Below are 18,078 nucleotides of genomic sequence, written 5' to 3'. Positions count from 1 at the left end.
TTCTATCGTACCCTAAGGCCTTATAATCACGCGTACCGAGTGCTTAGCACTGTACCGAGGGCACCCGTCACGGTACTCTGTATCAGTGGCGGATTTGCAGCCTGCCGCCCTAGCCCCCAGGCCCTGTAGCCGCCCCTTTCTCAGCACCCATCTTATTGACTACATTTTGAGTTATTTTTTGGCACAATTTGCCGCTCTAGGCCCGGGCCTTAGGGTCAATCCGGCACTGCTCGGTACATGGGATCAGGGCATAACTCGGACCTGCAGAGTAGCGGGGCCAACTCAGTTCTAGGATCATGAGCTCGGATTAAATTTCTCTGACAATAACACATTCACTGCATAGGCGCGAAGCGAAAAAACGTGTTATCGGCAACAAGCGTAGCGCGTTGTTGGCGCTGGCAGTGAATAGTGAATGCTAACGCAAATACATTCCCAGTCCGTGCCCCGTTTATAAGTCACAAAAAGCTATATAGCTTGCACCCAAGCTGTTGGCGTGCGCGTGACACTACCCACGATCATATTTGTAAGAGTGGTTCCGCAAAATTCGCGGCTTATCGCAAGAAAGTAAGGAAAAACAAAACAACCGGCTAAACTACACAAAAATGTATTTGAATCAAATCTGATGGTCACAATAACGTTGAACTTATCATCGTATACATGGTGTAGCGCCGCCTCGTACAGGTGCAGTCTAACTATTACACACGGCAGTGCCGGCCGTTTAAATAAATATACAATAAAAAATAGGTACTTGCACCTAAAAAAAACCAAAGCCCATCAGGCGCCAAAGTGTGTAGTAAAAAAATACCAAAAGGGCTACCACATCAGACACATTTGGATAGTGAAAGTCTATTCTATGGTTCTTCAAAATCGTTTCTGACCGGCAGATTTTCATGACATCCAAATGTGTCTATGGCGTCCCTAAAAATGTAAACGTAAAGGCCTACAGACGTCCCAACAAATGGCATGCGATTAGTTAATTGCCGGCTAAGTAGTACCATCGAATCCAATTCGATCGATCAAATGTCGCAATGTATCTCAAATCGCATGCGATTATCGGTGATGTTTGGAGAGGCCATATACATGAGTCTATCCTACAGTTATAGTGTATAGACATAAAAATAATAAATAGCACATAGTTATAATATCTAACTACAAGTACCCGGCACTGTACAATCACAACGACAAGCGACAGAGTCGCGTGTCTCCCTGCCTAGGCGGCGCAGTTGCAAAACATCGAACCTCAGAAAATTTTAACATTTTTTTTTAAATTTGTCGTTATTCGTATACTGTCTCAGATATAATGTTTTAGAACACATCAACTTAATGCTAGGATTCAAGTCCGATCTAAATCTAATTGAAGTGAGACTAACATAATAATAAAAGTGGGAACTGTAGCACTATCGCCAGATCACACTTGGCCACTGTTGCATTACCTAATATAAATAGGGTAAATAAATTTTAATTACAAGTCAATCGAGCTGAACTATTTAGATGTACATTTTATTAAAATCTCCATATCTAATTAATTAGGATTAGGATCTTTATTTTGAATCCGAAATGAGATTCTTTCACTTCTTATTCCTCCCTATTGTTTATATTTCATCTTTATTATATGGAATCCAATTTAATACAATGAAAATTGCTGGCCAGTCCTAACAATGGGGTTTTCATACAATAGGTTTCTATTTCAAAAGAGTGAACATCGTGAATATGAAACCCATAGAGCTAGAAGTGTAAATAGACAACATTCGGTTATCATCACGTTTTTAAACGAGGCTTATTTTATTTTATTATAATATTTTGAGCAGTGGGTTGTAGAGGTACTGGCAGGATAGTGCTATAGTCCCGATACGCTAATGATAACCTATTCCGCGGCGTGCGGATAGTGAACGGATTCAGGGTAAACTAATAGCTAAATAATAATTGTGCTAGTATATGTTAGCACCGAGTGGAAGAGGCTGGCGGGCGGTGCGCGGCTACATCATTATTACTTTCATACATTACTTCTTTTATTTAAATAGTGTGCTCGTTGAGCATGACGTTATTCGGTAGTTGATGTTACTAAAATGATATCTGGACTTTACAAATAATTAGGATGAACTATCGAGTATTGAATACAAAATGGCGAAACGCGTTTCAAGATTGATTACATTAGCTGCACATTCCCACGTTACTTTACTGCATGTTAAGCTATGAATATTTTAATTAGAACAAAAAAATCTTAGTGATTTCGCCATTTTAAAGTTCAACTAAGTAATACCTTTTTAAATTTGATAATATATGTCTATGGTATTAATAAAGATGGCAAACCACTGTGCGAACAGTCTTTTTACACGTTTATTGTTGTTTTCTGAATATCTTGAACAGTAACCAAATGAAAAACTGGCTCCCATCATAATTGACTTCGACATAAGTAGCTGGAGCCTTTTTATTATAGAGAAGAAGTGGGTTATGAAATTAAGACATAAATAAATGTAATAAAAATACAATTACTATGGTTTGACATTATAGTGTTATAAAAAATGTTAGCAGCACACCGCTCGTCACAACCAACGCTTTGATAATAAAATAGTTCGTTTGACATTCGCAACTCCTTCCTTAGCCGTACAACCAATTTTCTAAAGAAACGATTCTTTACACAACTGACTGTGAGTCCGAAGCTGACATTGTTTGTCTCTTTCTTCTAAGAACGGTTCGAGAGAGGCGGTTGAAGAAGAGTCGTATACAGTCACGTTTATAAACATGTATACAAAGGCAACACTCTTAACCCTTTGACCGACAAATACGTCCACAAACGCGCACGGTTACAGTTTAATATTAACCTTAATGCATTCCAATAAGGTTTACCATGGCGCGATAAATGGTCGTGGTGTTCAAAGGGTTAACCCTTGTTTGCAATAACGGTCTAGGAATTGCCAGTGGACGATATTTTGGTATCTAAAAATTGTATACATGTTTATGGTCAAAGCCAGTTGAGCTACAGTCTGTTGAATGAACAAATCAAGTGCATCGGAGCTAATAGGCACAACCTTTACAATAATAAAATATTTAAAATTCAGCGTCACGATATCCACTAGAGTCTAAACAACGCCACAATAGTGTTCATTATGTTTGGTTTTAGTTAAATACCCCGCCCGCGGCACAACATAATCAATGCGTGAAATAAAGTACTATTTGTTTTTATTTATAACTTAAGTAACAAAAAACATGAAAGTGAATCAAGTTTTAAAACGAGCCTGCTCGATCTTTGTGTCTAATTATGAAATGCATTTACGTTTTTGTCCATATATTGAACGTCATTTTACATTGCAAATGTTTTGTCATGTTGTTGCATTGCAAATACTCTAGTGAATACGGTGCGCTTTAAATTGCACACAAATAGAAGACAGGGCGTGCGGTGGAGCAATCGGACATATTGAATATAGTATGAATAGGGTAACCCTATGGATAGGGTAAACCCTATTCACAGAAAATACACTCCAATTTATATTTGATAATTCAAAATAAGTTTAACTTGGGAAAAATTTAATATACAGTATACATATTTCAGTATCCGTTGAAAATTCGAACAAATATGAAACAAAATCTTTGATATACCGTATTGGTACATCTGTAAGTATATTGTCCCACTGCTCCGCCGCTACGCCGCATCAGCACAAATTATCCGAACACTTACTCACTATAAGATAGCTTACATCTACATATCGTATCATATCCACCGTACAGAAAGACAAAATGAAACGACCCCATCCGTAGTGATCACTACTAATACTGCCAAATAATAACTTTCAATAATTTCAGATTTCACTGGTCGAAATAAAAAAATAATACCATAATAAAGGACTATTCGTGGCACTTCCGTTTTTCAATAACTTGACAATTATCATCTGCCATCTGACAATTTGTACATTCCTAACTCGAAGATAATGTAACAGTCTTTAGCTGCCGTTCTTGTAAACTGTTAACGGCAATTCTCAGTTGTCAAGTTAATTAAGTTTAATTGTTTAGATCAACGTGAAGTATATTTTTAATTGTGATGTTTTAACAATAACAAACCTCTTTATAGTGGATTTTCAATGAACACATGTATTATACACATATTTAAGCTTCAATAATCATCAGTATCATCACTTGTATATGCGTGCCCTGAGTGAGCTACACATTTACTAATTATAATGACGTGTAATATTTTGACCAGTCTCTAAATGATGATGTTTGTGCGAACGTCTTCAGAATAACCGTTAACAGCGAGATACTAGTCGCCTATTTCACCACTCTGACAATTGTCAACTGACACTGATAAATTGATAATTTCTTGTACATTTCTCGGTCGATAAATAACGACGGCATCTAAATACCTTCAATACTTTCTTCTTGGACCAGCAATGTACGGCGGATTGTCAATGTCAGATGACAATTGTCATGTTGTTCAACAGGGCGTTATCGACCACGGAAGTGCCACTGAAGGACGGCCTGTGCATGAAAGTCCACGCAACAACCATTTACAGTACAATTGAGGTACAAATACGTTTTTAAGTACTTTTAGCGTCCGAAACTAAATAAATAAATACTGGACACAGTCGGATCGAACGTGAGACAAGGTGAAATTACATGTCTTTCCAAAAATAGCACGCTACATGTGAGTTTGTAAGTATTATAAGTTACAGTATACAATGTACTATGCTAGGGCTCGAGAGCCGTTAGGGACCTAGAGTAGAGTTACGTAAATGGCAATTCAGTGGAAGCTGCGCAAGTGAATAATATCCGGAGCCTGGAAAAAGAAATGATTCATTAATATCTTAACAGATGATTTCAACAACAATTTTGTTAAATATTAACACATTCAGCGCCAAGAACCCGACTGTCGGGTACACTGTTCGTAGTGACTACGCGCTCCATACGGCAAAGACGTGGCTACGAGCGTAACTCGTAGCACTTAGTGGCAATGCATGTGTTATAGTTTTAAATAAACTATTTAGGCGAAATAGGTTTTAAAGAATGATTCTTTCTTAAAGACGAGTTAAAGAAAGGACTTTATCTGCATACTGTTAAGTTATGATAATAAATGTAAGGAGGCTGTGGCTGGTTGTAACCGGGCGTAGGCAACGAGCAGCCTAGGGGGGCTAGCCAAGATGACAAAGAGATACTTAAATAATGTATGGAAATAGTTAGGTGACTTTCCGTACCATCTCGCTGGCTCAATATTACAGGGTTCTATGTTACGTTTTCAAGATACATAGTTGAAATTCGATTTGGTCACTGACAGTCAGGGATGTTGTGGATATTCGCCTCCGTTTTCATCATCCGCATCCGCATAAAATCGATGCGGAGCATCCGCATGATGCGGATGTCGACCAAGTCGGTAACAGGAACGTATTAGCGGCGGCGCCGGCGGCGTAAGTGCTAGGTAATCTCGTTATTATATATAACGAAATCGCCTAGATCCCGAAAAGTCGGCCAAGTTACTGTTTATTAAATAAAACGCACCTATATTCTTGCTCAAATACTAAACGTTTCGATTTTTTTTTTTTAATAAATAATGCAAAAAATTTAATATTTGAAGTTTTTTAAGTACCAAATCTTGACATCCGCATCCGCGGATGTGAGGCTTTAAATATCCGCACCCGTATCCGCGGATGTCAAAAAATCTGCATCCGCAACATCCCTGATGACAATGTTCAAATTTCAGGCCGATAAAACTAGAACCTGAAAATGAAAAACCCTAAATAGAACCCTGTAATATTGGGCCAGCAATCTGTCATTTCGATACATTGTTGTGTTGGCCAGGCGCGTTATTGTGTAACACTTGTGATAGTCACCTGGTCGACTACGGCGAGAGGTCCTGGTGCATGGGGTCGTAGCCCATGGATCCGTCGTAGGAGGGCTGCGGCTGGTCGTAGCCGGGCGCGGGCAGCGAGTACCCCATGGAGTCCTGCGTGGGCGCCGGCGACATCATGGGCGTCGCCGTGCCGGACGCCGCGCCCATCGAGTAAGGGGACGCGCCTGCGGCTAGGGAGAACGTCCTCATGTAGCCTCACTCCACAACCAACATACAGTATAACGGAAGTCTCGTCTCCATATCGCGCGGCAAACCATCCAACATTGGCCCGCGCGACAGATGGATACCGGGCTGGCTCGCGAGCCAACTCGACGGCTCGCGCGGTATGGAGACGGGGCTGAAGGTGTCTTTTAGAACCACTAGTCCGACTTAGAACAATTTATATTTCTCATTCGAAATTTAAAATCTCGAAAACATTTGCTTGCGCGCGACGGTCCGCTCGGGCGTACCATTTAGCAAACTGTCACGTGTTTTTACCGGAGATCCGCACGTTTGTTTTGTTCCAAGTTGGATTACATGGTATAATCGGTGTACACTGACCAAGGATCAGGACTTGCCCCAGAGACGTCAACTGACGCGCGCGGCTATAGCCCAATATCAACCGTCCATTTTCAGAATTGGCTTGAATAAAATATTTTAAATCACATTGTTTAGTAAAGATAAAAGAAGCCTAAAAACAAGTAGTATTCATGTTAGCTAAAACAATACCAATGAAGCTTTTTAATTATTGAAAAGCATTCAAACAGTGTATTTTACGAACGCTAATCGCGTACAGATGTAGTGCATAATTCTTTTCAAGGAAACGTACGAACGTGTCTTGCTATTTCTTGTTAACAGTCTTGGTACAAATAGTACTGACTTTAACGGAAGTAGCATGACAAATACGAACGTTTCCTAGAAAATACGAAGGAAAATAATTATGCACTACATCTGTAAATACTACAAAGCGTATTTTTAGTGTCACTCGTATTACGGCTTGGTTTAAAACTTACATTTATCAAATCAGCACTCGGTTTCCTCCTCAGTAAAATCAAAAGAGTATCGTTCGTAAAGGACACTTTAGTGGAATGCTACATTCCCCCAATTTCTAAATGCAGGGATACGTCAAAGACTCCTTAAAGGTTATTTTAGAAAAATATTTAGTTATATTATGACTGATTATTCTCGTTTACTGTAATTTGAAGTAGCCCTGCCGGGGGGCGAGCGCTCGCGCGCTGCACCGATCCAGGAAAGGTCTGCGTGAAAACCATCACTTTACTATTTATATAAACAATATCTTACAGCTACAATTTTTCTTCTTTACTGTCAGTCTCAGTACAAAAAGTACTGAGGTTGACTGAAGTAGCATGACAAGTACGAGCGTGTCCGAGAAAGTACGATGGAAAACAATAATGCAGTACATCTGTAAGTGAAGTGTTGTCCCTTACCGGCGGCCTTCTTGGCGGCGTACAGGTTGGCCTCCTCCTGCGCCTTGCCGATGTTCTTCTTATAGCGGATGCGCTTGTTGCCGAACCAATTGGACACCTGCACGAGTAACATAAGTTTTATTATTATTGCGAGCCTGTTGAGTCCCACTGCTGGGCAAAGATCACCCCCTCTCCTTAGAGTCCTCCCGGTTTTGACTCAGTCTCTCGAAAAGTTATCTTATCAATCTCAATTAGGTAAATAAGTTATCCCGTCATCACCAACGAGGTCTGCCGAACCGGACCCCCGGTTTGACTCAGTATCAAAACTTATCAAAGTTGTTTAGTTAGTTGTTTAGTTTAGTTATTTTTAAGGAATTACCAGAAATTGCACTGAACCGGGCGGGACGGATGGAAAAGTGGAGGGAATACTTTTTCCAGCAGTGTGAAATCACAGTCTCAATTCTCAATATTATTTTTATATTTGTGTTATGATTTACAATGTCGTACACAAATATTTAATAGGACTTTACCAAACCATCGAAATAAAGATCTCTGGTTGATACCTGCGAGACGGTGATGCCGCACTTGCGCGCGAGCTCCTCCTTGGCCTCCTCGCTCGGGTAGGGGTTGGAGAGGTGCGAGTAGAAGTACTCGTTGAGTATCTCGGACGCCTGCTTGCTGAAGTTGCGGCGCTTGCGACGGGCGTCCAAGAAACTGGAGGAGAAAATAGAATATATTATTTGATCGTAGGAATGTAGGCCTACCATAAAGCTATTAAAGTAATCTCAGAACACCATTAATCCTTTACCATGCTATATTTTATATATTTTTCCCACATACAGCACTTCCAACATGTGTTCTATTTCCGATGAGTAAGATTGACATTTGATTGTCACTGTCAGCCTGATGGTAAAGAGTTAAAATGTTCAGGTTCAACATAAATTAAGATGATGTGTTTGATGATGTACTGACCGGGAGCGTAGAATCATGACGGCCTCGCAGGTGGACTGTTTCAGCTGCATCTGGATGGAGCTGAACTTCTTGTGGATGATCTGCACCATGCGCTCGATCTCCTGCGAACACAGACAAACGGTTAATATGCTGCAACTGCTGGGAGTAATCTGCGCTTTAGTTCTCTGATGAATCAGTATCTGCAAATGTTAGGTATACTTTTGGGCATCTCATTTAAAGTTGTACCACGAATTTCATGGCCGCTTGAATGTCCTAAAACGTGTGGTTAACGGAATGAAAAATACGCAAAGCTACAGTAGGTGATTAATTGATTATATCTTGGATACTGTTACAATAGCAATTAACATCTGAATTCAACACTTCCACTGACACTTGACATCATTCTGATTTCATCATCATCACTTGATATTATACAGGCAATCTGGTACATCAGCGGTCGGCAACAGCGGGCCGCATGGCTATTTTGTATGTAATATTGTCACATAATTTTAGCTAAGTGCGGCCCACATCAACTTCCATAACTACTATGTGGCCCTTGGCTGCTAAAAGGTTGCCGACCGCTGAATGTACATCGTAGATCTGTTTGTAAGGGGGAAGGTGTCTCACCTTGGGCGTGATGGGCCTCGTGCGGCTCTGCTCGCGCAGTAGGTTCATCACGTGGGTGGTGAACTCGTTGCACGCGTTCTCGTACTTGTCCAGCTCCTGGTGGTAGATCTGCCGGATCTGCGCGAGCTTCGCGCGGTAGTCCGAGTGCTCGATCGCGTTGTCTGCAATAGATGGGTTAGGTTAGCCGTGTGTCACGTAACATTAAGGGTAACCTTTAGAAATACAGTTTTGATTGGGGAAAGAATAAGTAATGTCTACCATCGTAGTTGATCATACAATCGCTAGGCAATCAAGAACAGGGAATCAGTGTCAGTGCTAATGTTTTATAAAATAATTCGCCAAGTGCAATAACTAAGTTATCTGTGCTATTAAGCTTACGCATTTGAGTAATAACGCTCTGAACGTCAACATCATTCATTTAGTTTTGGTTAAGAATAGAGACCTTTGAGTCCTCTGCTTTAAGACTCGATTCACTCTTTACTCGATTAATTAAGTCTACTCGAGTTCTTTTTAACAACTTGCAAGAAACCAGAGTCTTTTGTTCAAGCCTTATACTTTTTTTATTAAAATTACTTTTCTTTTAACTTTTTCTTATTAACTGAAGCGTTATTAATATTTTAAAGAATCCCTAATATATTTATAAAATACAGAATTATAGAGCATACATACATATAATCACGCCTATTTCCCGGAGGGGTAGGCAGAGACCACGGATTTCCTCTTGCTACGATCCTGACATACCTCTTTCGCTTCCATCACTTTCATAACATTCCTCATACACGCTCGCCGGTTTAGGGTGCTCTTGACCTGGCCTTTCTTCAGGATTTCCCCGTAATGTAATATTGTCACTATAGAGCATAAGCTAAATAAATCGAAAAAAAAACTTTATTCACCATCGCCTTAGCAAGCATATAGTACATAACGATATGCACAGACAGACGGTTGGTGAGGTAGTTGCGCGATGCTATTCTAGTAAAAGGTAGAGTCAGTGTAGAACTAAACCTAGTTTAATTAAGTATTTCAAAACCACACATTAGTGTTCCAATAAAATAACTTCTCACCAAACGTCTAAGTTAAGCTGAACCTATAGTTTACTCTTGAGGGCAACCAAGTTCACGTTTTCTATCAGTGCTATGATTGCCTGTCCCTATAAATGTGACGTTTTCAACCCAGAGGTACCACATTGTCGGTTGTCGATAAGTTTGATTTCAAATGAAGCTATGTGGAAATAGCGCCTTATTGACAACTGACAATAAGTACAATAAATGAAAATGGTAAAAATGAAAGTTGTGGTATTCCTTGAAATCTATTTGTTTCTTACTTTATCAATAATAGCTGTGTAATTATACAAAAAACTCCAATCTTAAAGCCAATATACAGCAGTTGCGTATGCAGCGTACGCCATCACTATATTATATAAGGTAACGTCGCATACATCTGCGCGATTGGCGTAGGTATATTTGTGGTTCGGCCTTTACACCTTCGAAACTGAACCTGGACACTCCATCGCGAATGAAAACCAGTAACATCATAAAATCAATGAAAGTTTGTGGGTACTTTTCAGGCTAACTCAACATTAGCGCTTGTTGCCAAAGTACCTCACAAGTTATTACTATCCTCAATATCATCATATATTCTATAAAGCTCAATAATAAATTAAAAACAAATTTATATTAAATATTACATATGATGATTAGACATAACTTAGCTGCTTCGTAGAAAAATATAGAGATATGTACGGTCACCACACGGAATTGTTATGCCATTTAGGGTTCTTGCTAAATTGGAAATTCTATAGCCTAAGAATTGAACAACCAATTTAGCTAGGACCCTAAATGTTGCAACAATCGAGGAGCGTGATGGTACATAACGTTAATGAAGCATATTAGTTTAATATAACCTCAATCCATGTTGCCCGCTAAATGTGTATTTTAACTTACATTATCTATTTATATCATCTGCCTTTCTTGTAACCTTTTGTAAACTTCCCATATTTAACTGTGAACAGGAAGAGTTTCTTTAAAGGGATTGGTTATCCTGTATTTACCCTTAAATTTTTGTTACCATTCCCATACCATTTTGTTTCAGCACTATACACGAGTGGATTTTATACATTAAACCAGAATGTATGAAAGTGATGATGGTGGCTTCATTTCACATGAAACACAAACACTGTAATAGTAGAATTAGTACTGACCTCCTTTTTGGGCCAATAGGTAAGCATTGTGACCAAAAAGAAAAGTGCATAAGTATTCATATCAATAAAGTAAGAATCAAACATAACTAACACATGGATTTAATCATAGATAGACGTAAATTAGATTATCTTATTCATTCTTAGTCTTATTCATTTGTTTTACTAGAGTTTTCCAACAGACTCTGAACAAATCTAACATACAAGTTACAATATACAAAGTAGGTACTACACTATACCAATCTGAATAATATTTGCAGATAAATTAATGATTACTTATAAAGCCCATATCATAACTATCTTTTTTTATTAGATAACACTTTCAACTTATGCTACCTATGTTAATAATAAGCAAACAAATAGTGTGTTAGTTATACATGTTACTTTTTTTATATCAGTGACTAACCCATGGAAATTTGAATTTGTCAATGTAGGTGTTTAGTTTCACATAAAGTGTATTCAGTATATATTTTTTGTACTCCTGAACTACCCATTTTCCCCTACCTACAATAAAATATGTATTTTTATTAGGCCTATGCAGGGCTTCAAAATTTTAAAGCACATGCACATCTACGCACACACAGTCAGTGTGCTCTAGACTCAGTAATTCTATTTAGTTCAGACATTGTCCAGAGGCAAATGTCTTGGTGTAAGTCCATTGTAATACAAAAGTGCAAATTACCCCATTCTCCAGCCGCAGCGGAGGCGGAGGCAGCGGCACCAGCACCGCCGCCCTTTTCCGGCCCGGCAACACCCTCGGCAATCAGCATGTTGTCCAAGCGCATCAGTTGTGGGTCTGGGGGCTCCTCCTCTTGAGTGTTGCGGAGTGACAGTACTGCAGGAAAACAATCATTGATTACACATGTGTCAAAAACCTATTCAAGTTTATCTATAGAATGCTTTAATAATTATTACAATTAAATAAATACAGCAATACATTTACAAAAAAAATTACTATTATTTTTATATGACATCTTGATAAACAATATGAAGTAAGGCAATTTTGATACTGGATTTGACTATTATCAAGCAGATAAATTATTTGAATCACATTTTATTCAATAATGGCTCAAGTTACTTATACATACAATACAATTCATGATTTAGATTTATTTATTTCATAATATGATTTATTTATTTCATGTTGTGAGGCCATGCATTACCTAATTAATTATTGGAAAAATGACCATGGCCTTTTGATGAGCCAAAGCTAATACAAAATATATGTAACAATAATGGACTATCTACAGTATTTACCTTCAAATTAAGTAAAATGGTTTAAAATGTTATTATGAAATGCTACCTAAAAATATCCTTTGAAACTATGCTTGACCCAATTTAATTAGGCCAACTTGTAGTACCAACAATAACATGGTATTTCAACTATTTCAGATATATAAGGATTTAACTGTTATAGTGAGAAATAAATACTATGCATGTATGTACTAAAAGCCACACAGTGGTATATGTAATATGGAACCAGTGTTCTATGGATGCCCAAATTAATATAAGTGTAAAAGTAGACATCAATATCTGCAGCAATGTGTGTAAATCACTATATAACACACAATAGAAATAAAAATTTAGGACAGGACAGTTAACATCAGTCATTGAACTATTTAGGTGACTGCAGCTACTGGAATTAACATTTCGTGGGCTTTTGTCCAAGAGAAGAATGAACACAATTGTTAAATATAGTTTTCAAAATCCAAAGTCAATATTAGGGTAAGGAAAAAGTAGTGAAGTCACCTGTCTTCTCCTTGATCTCGCACAGCACCGAGAAGAGCGCTGGCTTCATCCTGTGGCAGTTGAGCGTGTGCTTGCGGGCCTGCGCCTCGTCCAAGCTCTGGTCCGTGATGTTCATGATCTGCTGCAGGATCTCCCCGATGTCCTGCTTGCGGGCCTCGCCGTCCCCTGCCGCTGGCGCGCCCTCGCCCCCGGCCAACCCGTACCCTTGCGGACCCATCAGCCCGCCGCTATGCGCCATCATTCTATTCGGATCGTCCATCTCTTCACGTAAATAAACTCTGTCCTTAAACACTAAATACGTATACCGATTTGTACGCTGTTAAAACGATTGCCTAATAAAAATAATTTGATAAAAAATACAAGTCTCCCGACGGGAGAAAAGCCACAGCTTCTCAAGCAATAAAATGGCCGACTTCTTTGTGCTGTCAAATCTGAGATATGTATCCGAAAAGAAAACAAATAATTAAAACTATCCCTATCACGCTTCATCTCACAATTGTTTAAGCTGTGATTTAAAGAGTGAAAGAGATGGTTAAATAAATGTTGCCATGCAACAGACGCACAAAATTGATTTCATGGCTTGTCGCCGCGTCGCAAAGCTTGTTTGGATGCAGATTAATTTAGCCAATTAAACTTTATCGCTATACTTTCTCACTTTTGTTTTTATTTTAAAACTACAGTGATTTGCAATATGGAGCATTTGTTAACAAAAACATGCATTTTAGAACTCTTAAACAACTGATTTATGGTTATTGTTGTTATTGTTCACCATAAAAATTTCATCGCACTTGAACGCAGCGCAACACAATACGAATTTGACAGCTGTTGCAAAAGAATGTACCGTGAACGTGGCTTATGAATTTCGTCACTCACGTTCTTTCACCGTCAGCCACCACGCGAACAAAAACGAATTACCGGCGAACATATGTGAATAATATGTAAACGCACACACCTCATATAAATGAGAAACCTTTCCTCCCTATTTCATAAGTGTAGTGTACTTAGTAAACTTTTGCCAGTTGTCGTAACACCGCGCCGCCTGTCGCACCAGCTGCAGCAGTGGGGCAGCAACAAAGTCCACAGGAAGATTAAAATACCCAATCCTCTTCGTGAAATAATCATGGCTGACCCCAAGATCGAGGAAATCCTGGCGCCGCTCCGCGCGAGCGTGAAAGAGCAGGGTGATTTAGTGCGTAAACTGAAAGAAGAGAAGGCACCCGAAATCGACGTGAAGAAAGCCGTCGCCGAGCTCAAAGCGAGAAAGAAAATTTTAGAAGACAAGGAACTGGCGCTGGCGCCTACTGAAGAATCTTTCGATCGCTCCAAGATGGAAGATCTCATCAAGAGAAGATTCTTTTACGACCAATCTTTCGCTATCTACGGAGGTATCACTGGCCAGTTCGACTTCGGGCCGATGGGCTGCGCGCTGAAAAGCAACATGATCCAGCTGTGGAGGAAGTACTTCATTCTCCATGAGCAAATGTTGGAAGTGGACTGTTCCATTCTCACACCAGAGCCTGTACTGAAGGCTTCTGGGCATGTGGAGAGATTTGCTGACCTGATGACTAAAGATGTGAAATCTGGAGAATGCTTCCGCTTGGACCACTTGATCAAGGCGCATTTAGAGAAAATCAAGAGTGAGAAGAACACAAAACCTGACCTCAAAGCAGAGATTGAAGATATCCTTGTGAAGCTTGATGGCATGACTGCTGATGAGATGGCTGCACTGATGAAGAGGTTTGAAATGAAGTCTCCAATCAGCGGGAATGAGCTGACACCACCAATTGAGTTCAATCTCATGTTCAATACTCAGATTGGCCCATCGGGTCTTATCAAGGGCTTCCTCAGACCTGAAACTGCCCAAGGCATCTTTGTTAATTTCAAGCGTCTCCTAGAATTCAACCAGGGTCGCCTACCATTTGCTGCAGCACAGATTGGCAACTCATTCAGAAATGAGATCTCTCCCCGCTCTGGCCTGCTCAGAGTGAGAGAATTTACCATGTGTGAGATTGAGCACTTTTGTGACTCCAAAGACCATCCCAAGTTTGAGGCAGTCAAGGACACTAAGATGCTCTTGTACTCTGCTGACAACCAGGAGCAGGGGCGGCCAGCTGAAATTGTCACTATCGGAGAAGCTGTGGCCAGAGGCACAGTCAACAATGAGACCCTTGGGTACTTCATGGCCAGAATTCATTTGTACCTGTTAGCAGTAGGTATCGATGCTAACAAGCTTAGGTTTAGGCAGCATATGGGCAATGAGATGGCACACTATGCCTGTGACTGCTGGGATGCTGAATGCCTGTCTAGTTATGGCTGGATTGAGTGTGTCGGCTGTGCTGATAGATCTGCCTATGACTTGACACAACACACTAAAGCTACTGGTGTCAGATTAGCTGCCGAAAAGAAACTGCCAGCTCCTAAACAAATAGTAGTAGTAGAAGCAGTCGCTAACAAAGCTGCTATTGGCAAAGCTTTCAAGAAAGATGCTAAAGTAATCAATGACACCCTGGCAGCCATGGATAATGCCACTTTGGACCAACTACAGAAGGAACTGAATGCAGAAGGAGCCTACAATCTCATTACCCCTAATGGTGAATTCAAGCTTACTGCCGATCTTGTCAGTGTCAAGAAGTCAGAAAAGACGATTCATGTAGAAGAGATCATACCCAGCGTGATTGAGCCATCATTTGGGGTTGGTAGGATTTTATATTGCTTGTTGGAGCACAATTTCAAGATGCGCGAAGGTGATGAACAGAGGACGTACTTCTCGCTGCCCGCAACCGTCGCTCCCATGAAGTGCGCAGTGCTGCCTCTGAGCGGCAACGCCGAGTTTCAACCGTTTGTTCGTGAGCTCTCTCAGGAGTTAACATCTGCAGATGTGTCCCACAAAGTCGACGATTCCTCCGGCTCGATCGGCCGCCGCTACGCACGCACAGATGAGCTTGGCGTGCCATACGCCATCACCGTCGACTTTGACACGACGAACGAGCCTCATACGGTGACCTTGAGAGAGCGGGACAGCATGTCGCAGGTCCGACTCCCTCTGGCCGACGTCCCGAACGTCGTCCGTGACCTGTCCAACAGCAAGATCTCCTGGGCCGATGTTGAGGGGAAATATCCTAAATTCGAGCAGCAAGAGACCAAGGGAGCGGCCGCGTAGTACGAGGCATTCTGACGCAAACAGATGTTTGTCCAAGTGTCCTATGTGACGCAATCGAGGTGCACTCTCCTATAATGTTAGCTTAAGCTTAATTGCGCATTTGTTTCAGAATTTTCACCTACATAATCATATTTTCAGTTGGAACAATCTTTGTATTTATTTTGCAGTCTACAAATAAACATAAAATTACATTATTGTGTTCGTTTTTCTCAAAGACCTGTTGCGTTTCTATTTTTATTCGTTTTTTGAATACATTATTGTTTTACAGGTAACTGATTTTTTTAATATAACCGTTTTTCCCCCGAAAGGGATAAAAACGAATATTTCGAGTCCAGCCGAAGCTTGACCCACCTTGAGATTACGATCGGCTTTTCCCCAAGTAAATCGTTCTACAAACTCCCTATAACCTACTTACAGCCACCTTAAGTGGCAACACTGGCGTGACGTCACTACCGGAACAGGCACCAACGCGAGCCGGCTAGCTGCTTGGTCAGTACCTTTATATGCCGGCAAGGCATTTAAACTTGGGTGGGTCAAGCTTCGGCTGGACTCGAAATATTCGTTTTTATCCCTTTCGGGGGAAAAACGGTTATATTTAGAGGTCCGAGCCTCTGCTTGACCCACCTTGAGATGTGTTTGGTTTCTGCCGGCATTTTTCGATTGGTGTACTGTGAATGGTATCGTGATGATTTCAATAATAATTCATATTAAGATATTGTTAGGAATCACTTTATTTCTACTTATTACAAGTAATTAAAGGGTGAATTAAAAACGATACCTCTTAGAATAGACTAGACCGCATTGAAATGATTGGAAGGTCTGTCGGTATTAATCATACGTGGTCGGCTGATTTGCCTATAGTAATGTCTGAAGAATGTTTCTTGCGATCTCCAGTTTCCTTTAGACAAGACGTCTTCTATGTCTAAACCGCTCAGGGAGTAGTTGTCACTTGCCACTGCAGCACGGGTGGAGCCAGGCGGAGCATTTATGTGAAGTTCCTTGAAGTAGTTTTTTATCCAACCGGCTATCACGCATCTACTGGCTTCTTGTACCTTCCCTCTAGTTGTGATAAACAGACTGTTCAAAGATTGCCTAGCGTTTCGCCGAGGCAACGATACCTCTAATAATTTTTTAATCCAAAATACGGAATTAAGATTCTTGACATGATTGGCCTTGAGGGCCCATCCGGTTTGACGAAATTTTGTGCAGTCTGTTTTCGATCCAAACCTCGGTTGAAGGATGACAGAGTCGGCGCTAATATGGCAATTGTTAGGTGATATATCTAATAACGTCAAGTCGTGGATACGTCTACCTGAATGCAGTAACAGTAGCAGAGCCGTATGTCTGGAGACTTGATATAAGCTATCCTCATTTAGAGTCTGGCTAGCCAAAAATTGTTGACAGATATTTCGTTGTTGTATCACCAATTGTCTATGATTTGAAAAAAAGCTAAAAGTCAGTTGTCGATTTATGTCATTCATTCAAATTGTTTGCGGTTTTTATGGGGTTTATTTTAAATAATATTAATAATTTCTATGCTGAGTGAGGTTCACAAACTATTATTTAAGCTCGTAAATAATTACGACAATGTGCGAAGTCGACGTGTAGCGTTGTATAATGAAAAAGTGCAATGTTTACAACTTCTAACCAAATGTAAACAAAATACGAGGTTGGTGCTCTATAAATATTTTGATACTTTAAGTACTAGTTCTAACATTTGCCGATTACTTTGATTAAGTACGTGAATTTATTAATGCCTGAATCTCATAAATAGGACAAGTGTATAAAGAAACGGATAAATTAAAAGTTCTGAAAAATATCTATAAAATCTAAATATTGGAACGTAAACATGTGTGTTTGTCGTTGACTGTACTTTAAATAGTGGTAGAAATTATGTGAGCTGACTTTGAGTGCACTTAAACGTTTATTTAGCTTATTTCCTTAGGTACCTTATTTGTGCACAGAATATCAAAGATATTGTCTAGTATCAAAACTATAATTCCTACTACACAAAGTGTGACCAGCCCAAGATTTTTTGAATTTCCCGCCAATAATTTAGGTAAAATTTCAGTAGCCAGACTCTACTATACTTTTATTCAGACCAATTAAAATGTCATCCAAATTCCATATAGGTTTCTTAACCTTAGGCTTA

At 39.9% G+C, this 18,078-nt stretch overlaps 2 protein-coding genes across 4 annotated transcripts; one reads left to right on the top strand and one right to left on the bottom strand.

Moving 5' to 3' along the window:
- Positions 1-588: 588 nt before the first annotated feature.
- LOC134678248 (homeobox protein extradenticle) lies at positions 589-13,246 on the bottom strand. 3 transcript variants are annotated; one of them, XM_063536719.1, is made up of 9 exons: positions 12,767-13,246; positions 11,700-11,852; positions 8,824-8,984; positions 8,218-8,318; positions 7,809-7,959; positions 7,267-7,363; positions 7,012-7,074; positions 5,820-6,009; positions 589-4,771 (listed from the first exon to the last, which is right to left on the bottom strand). In XM_063536719.1, the coding sequence occupies exons 1-8, from the start codon at positions 13,023-13,025 to the stop codon at positions 5,828-5,830; spliced, it is 1,167 nt and encodes a 388-aa protein (XP_063392789.1). In that variant the 5' UTR covers positions 13,026-13,246; the 3' UTR covers positions 589-4,771; positions 5,820-5,827. The 3 variants fall into 3 exon arrangements, with proteins under 3 accessions (XP_063392789.1, XP_063392790.1, XP_063392791.1); XM_063536720.1 differs by lacking the exon at positions 7,012-7,074 and having other exon boundaries at positions 12,767-13,245; XM_063536721.1 differs by lacking the exon at positions 7,012-7,074 and having other exon boundaries at positions 5,820-6,003; positions 12,767-13,245.
- Positions 13,247-13,591: 345 nt separating this feature from the next.
- Positions 13,592-16,120, top strand: LOC134678247 (glycine--tRNA ligase). The gene has a single exon (XM_063536718.1). It carries the CDS (start codon positions 13,728-13,730, stop codon positions 15,924-15,926), a length of 2,199 nt encoding a protein of 732 aa, XP_063392788.1. The 5' UTR covers positions 13,592-13,727; the 3' UTR covers positions 15,927-16,120.
- The last annotated feature ends 1,958 nt before the right edge of the window (positions 16,121-18,078 follow it).

The sequence above is a fragment of the Cydia fagiglandana genome, chromosome Z, assembly GCF_963556715.1.
Source record: "Cydia fagiglandana chromosome Z, ilCydFagi1.1, whole genome shotgun sequence".
In the NCBI taxonomy this organism is placed as follows: Eukaryota; Metazoa; Arthropoda; class Insecta; order Lepidoptera; family Tortricidae; genus Cydia; species Cydia fagiglandana.
Note: the sequence above shows the minus strand (reverse complement) of the source record. Positions and strands in the feature narration are given on the sequence as shown.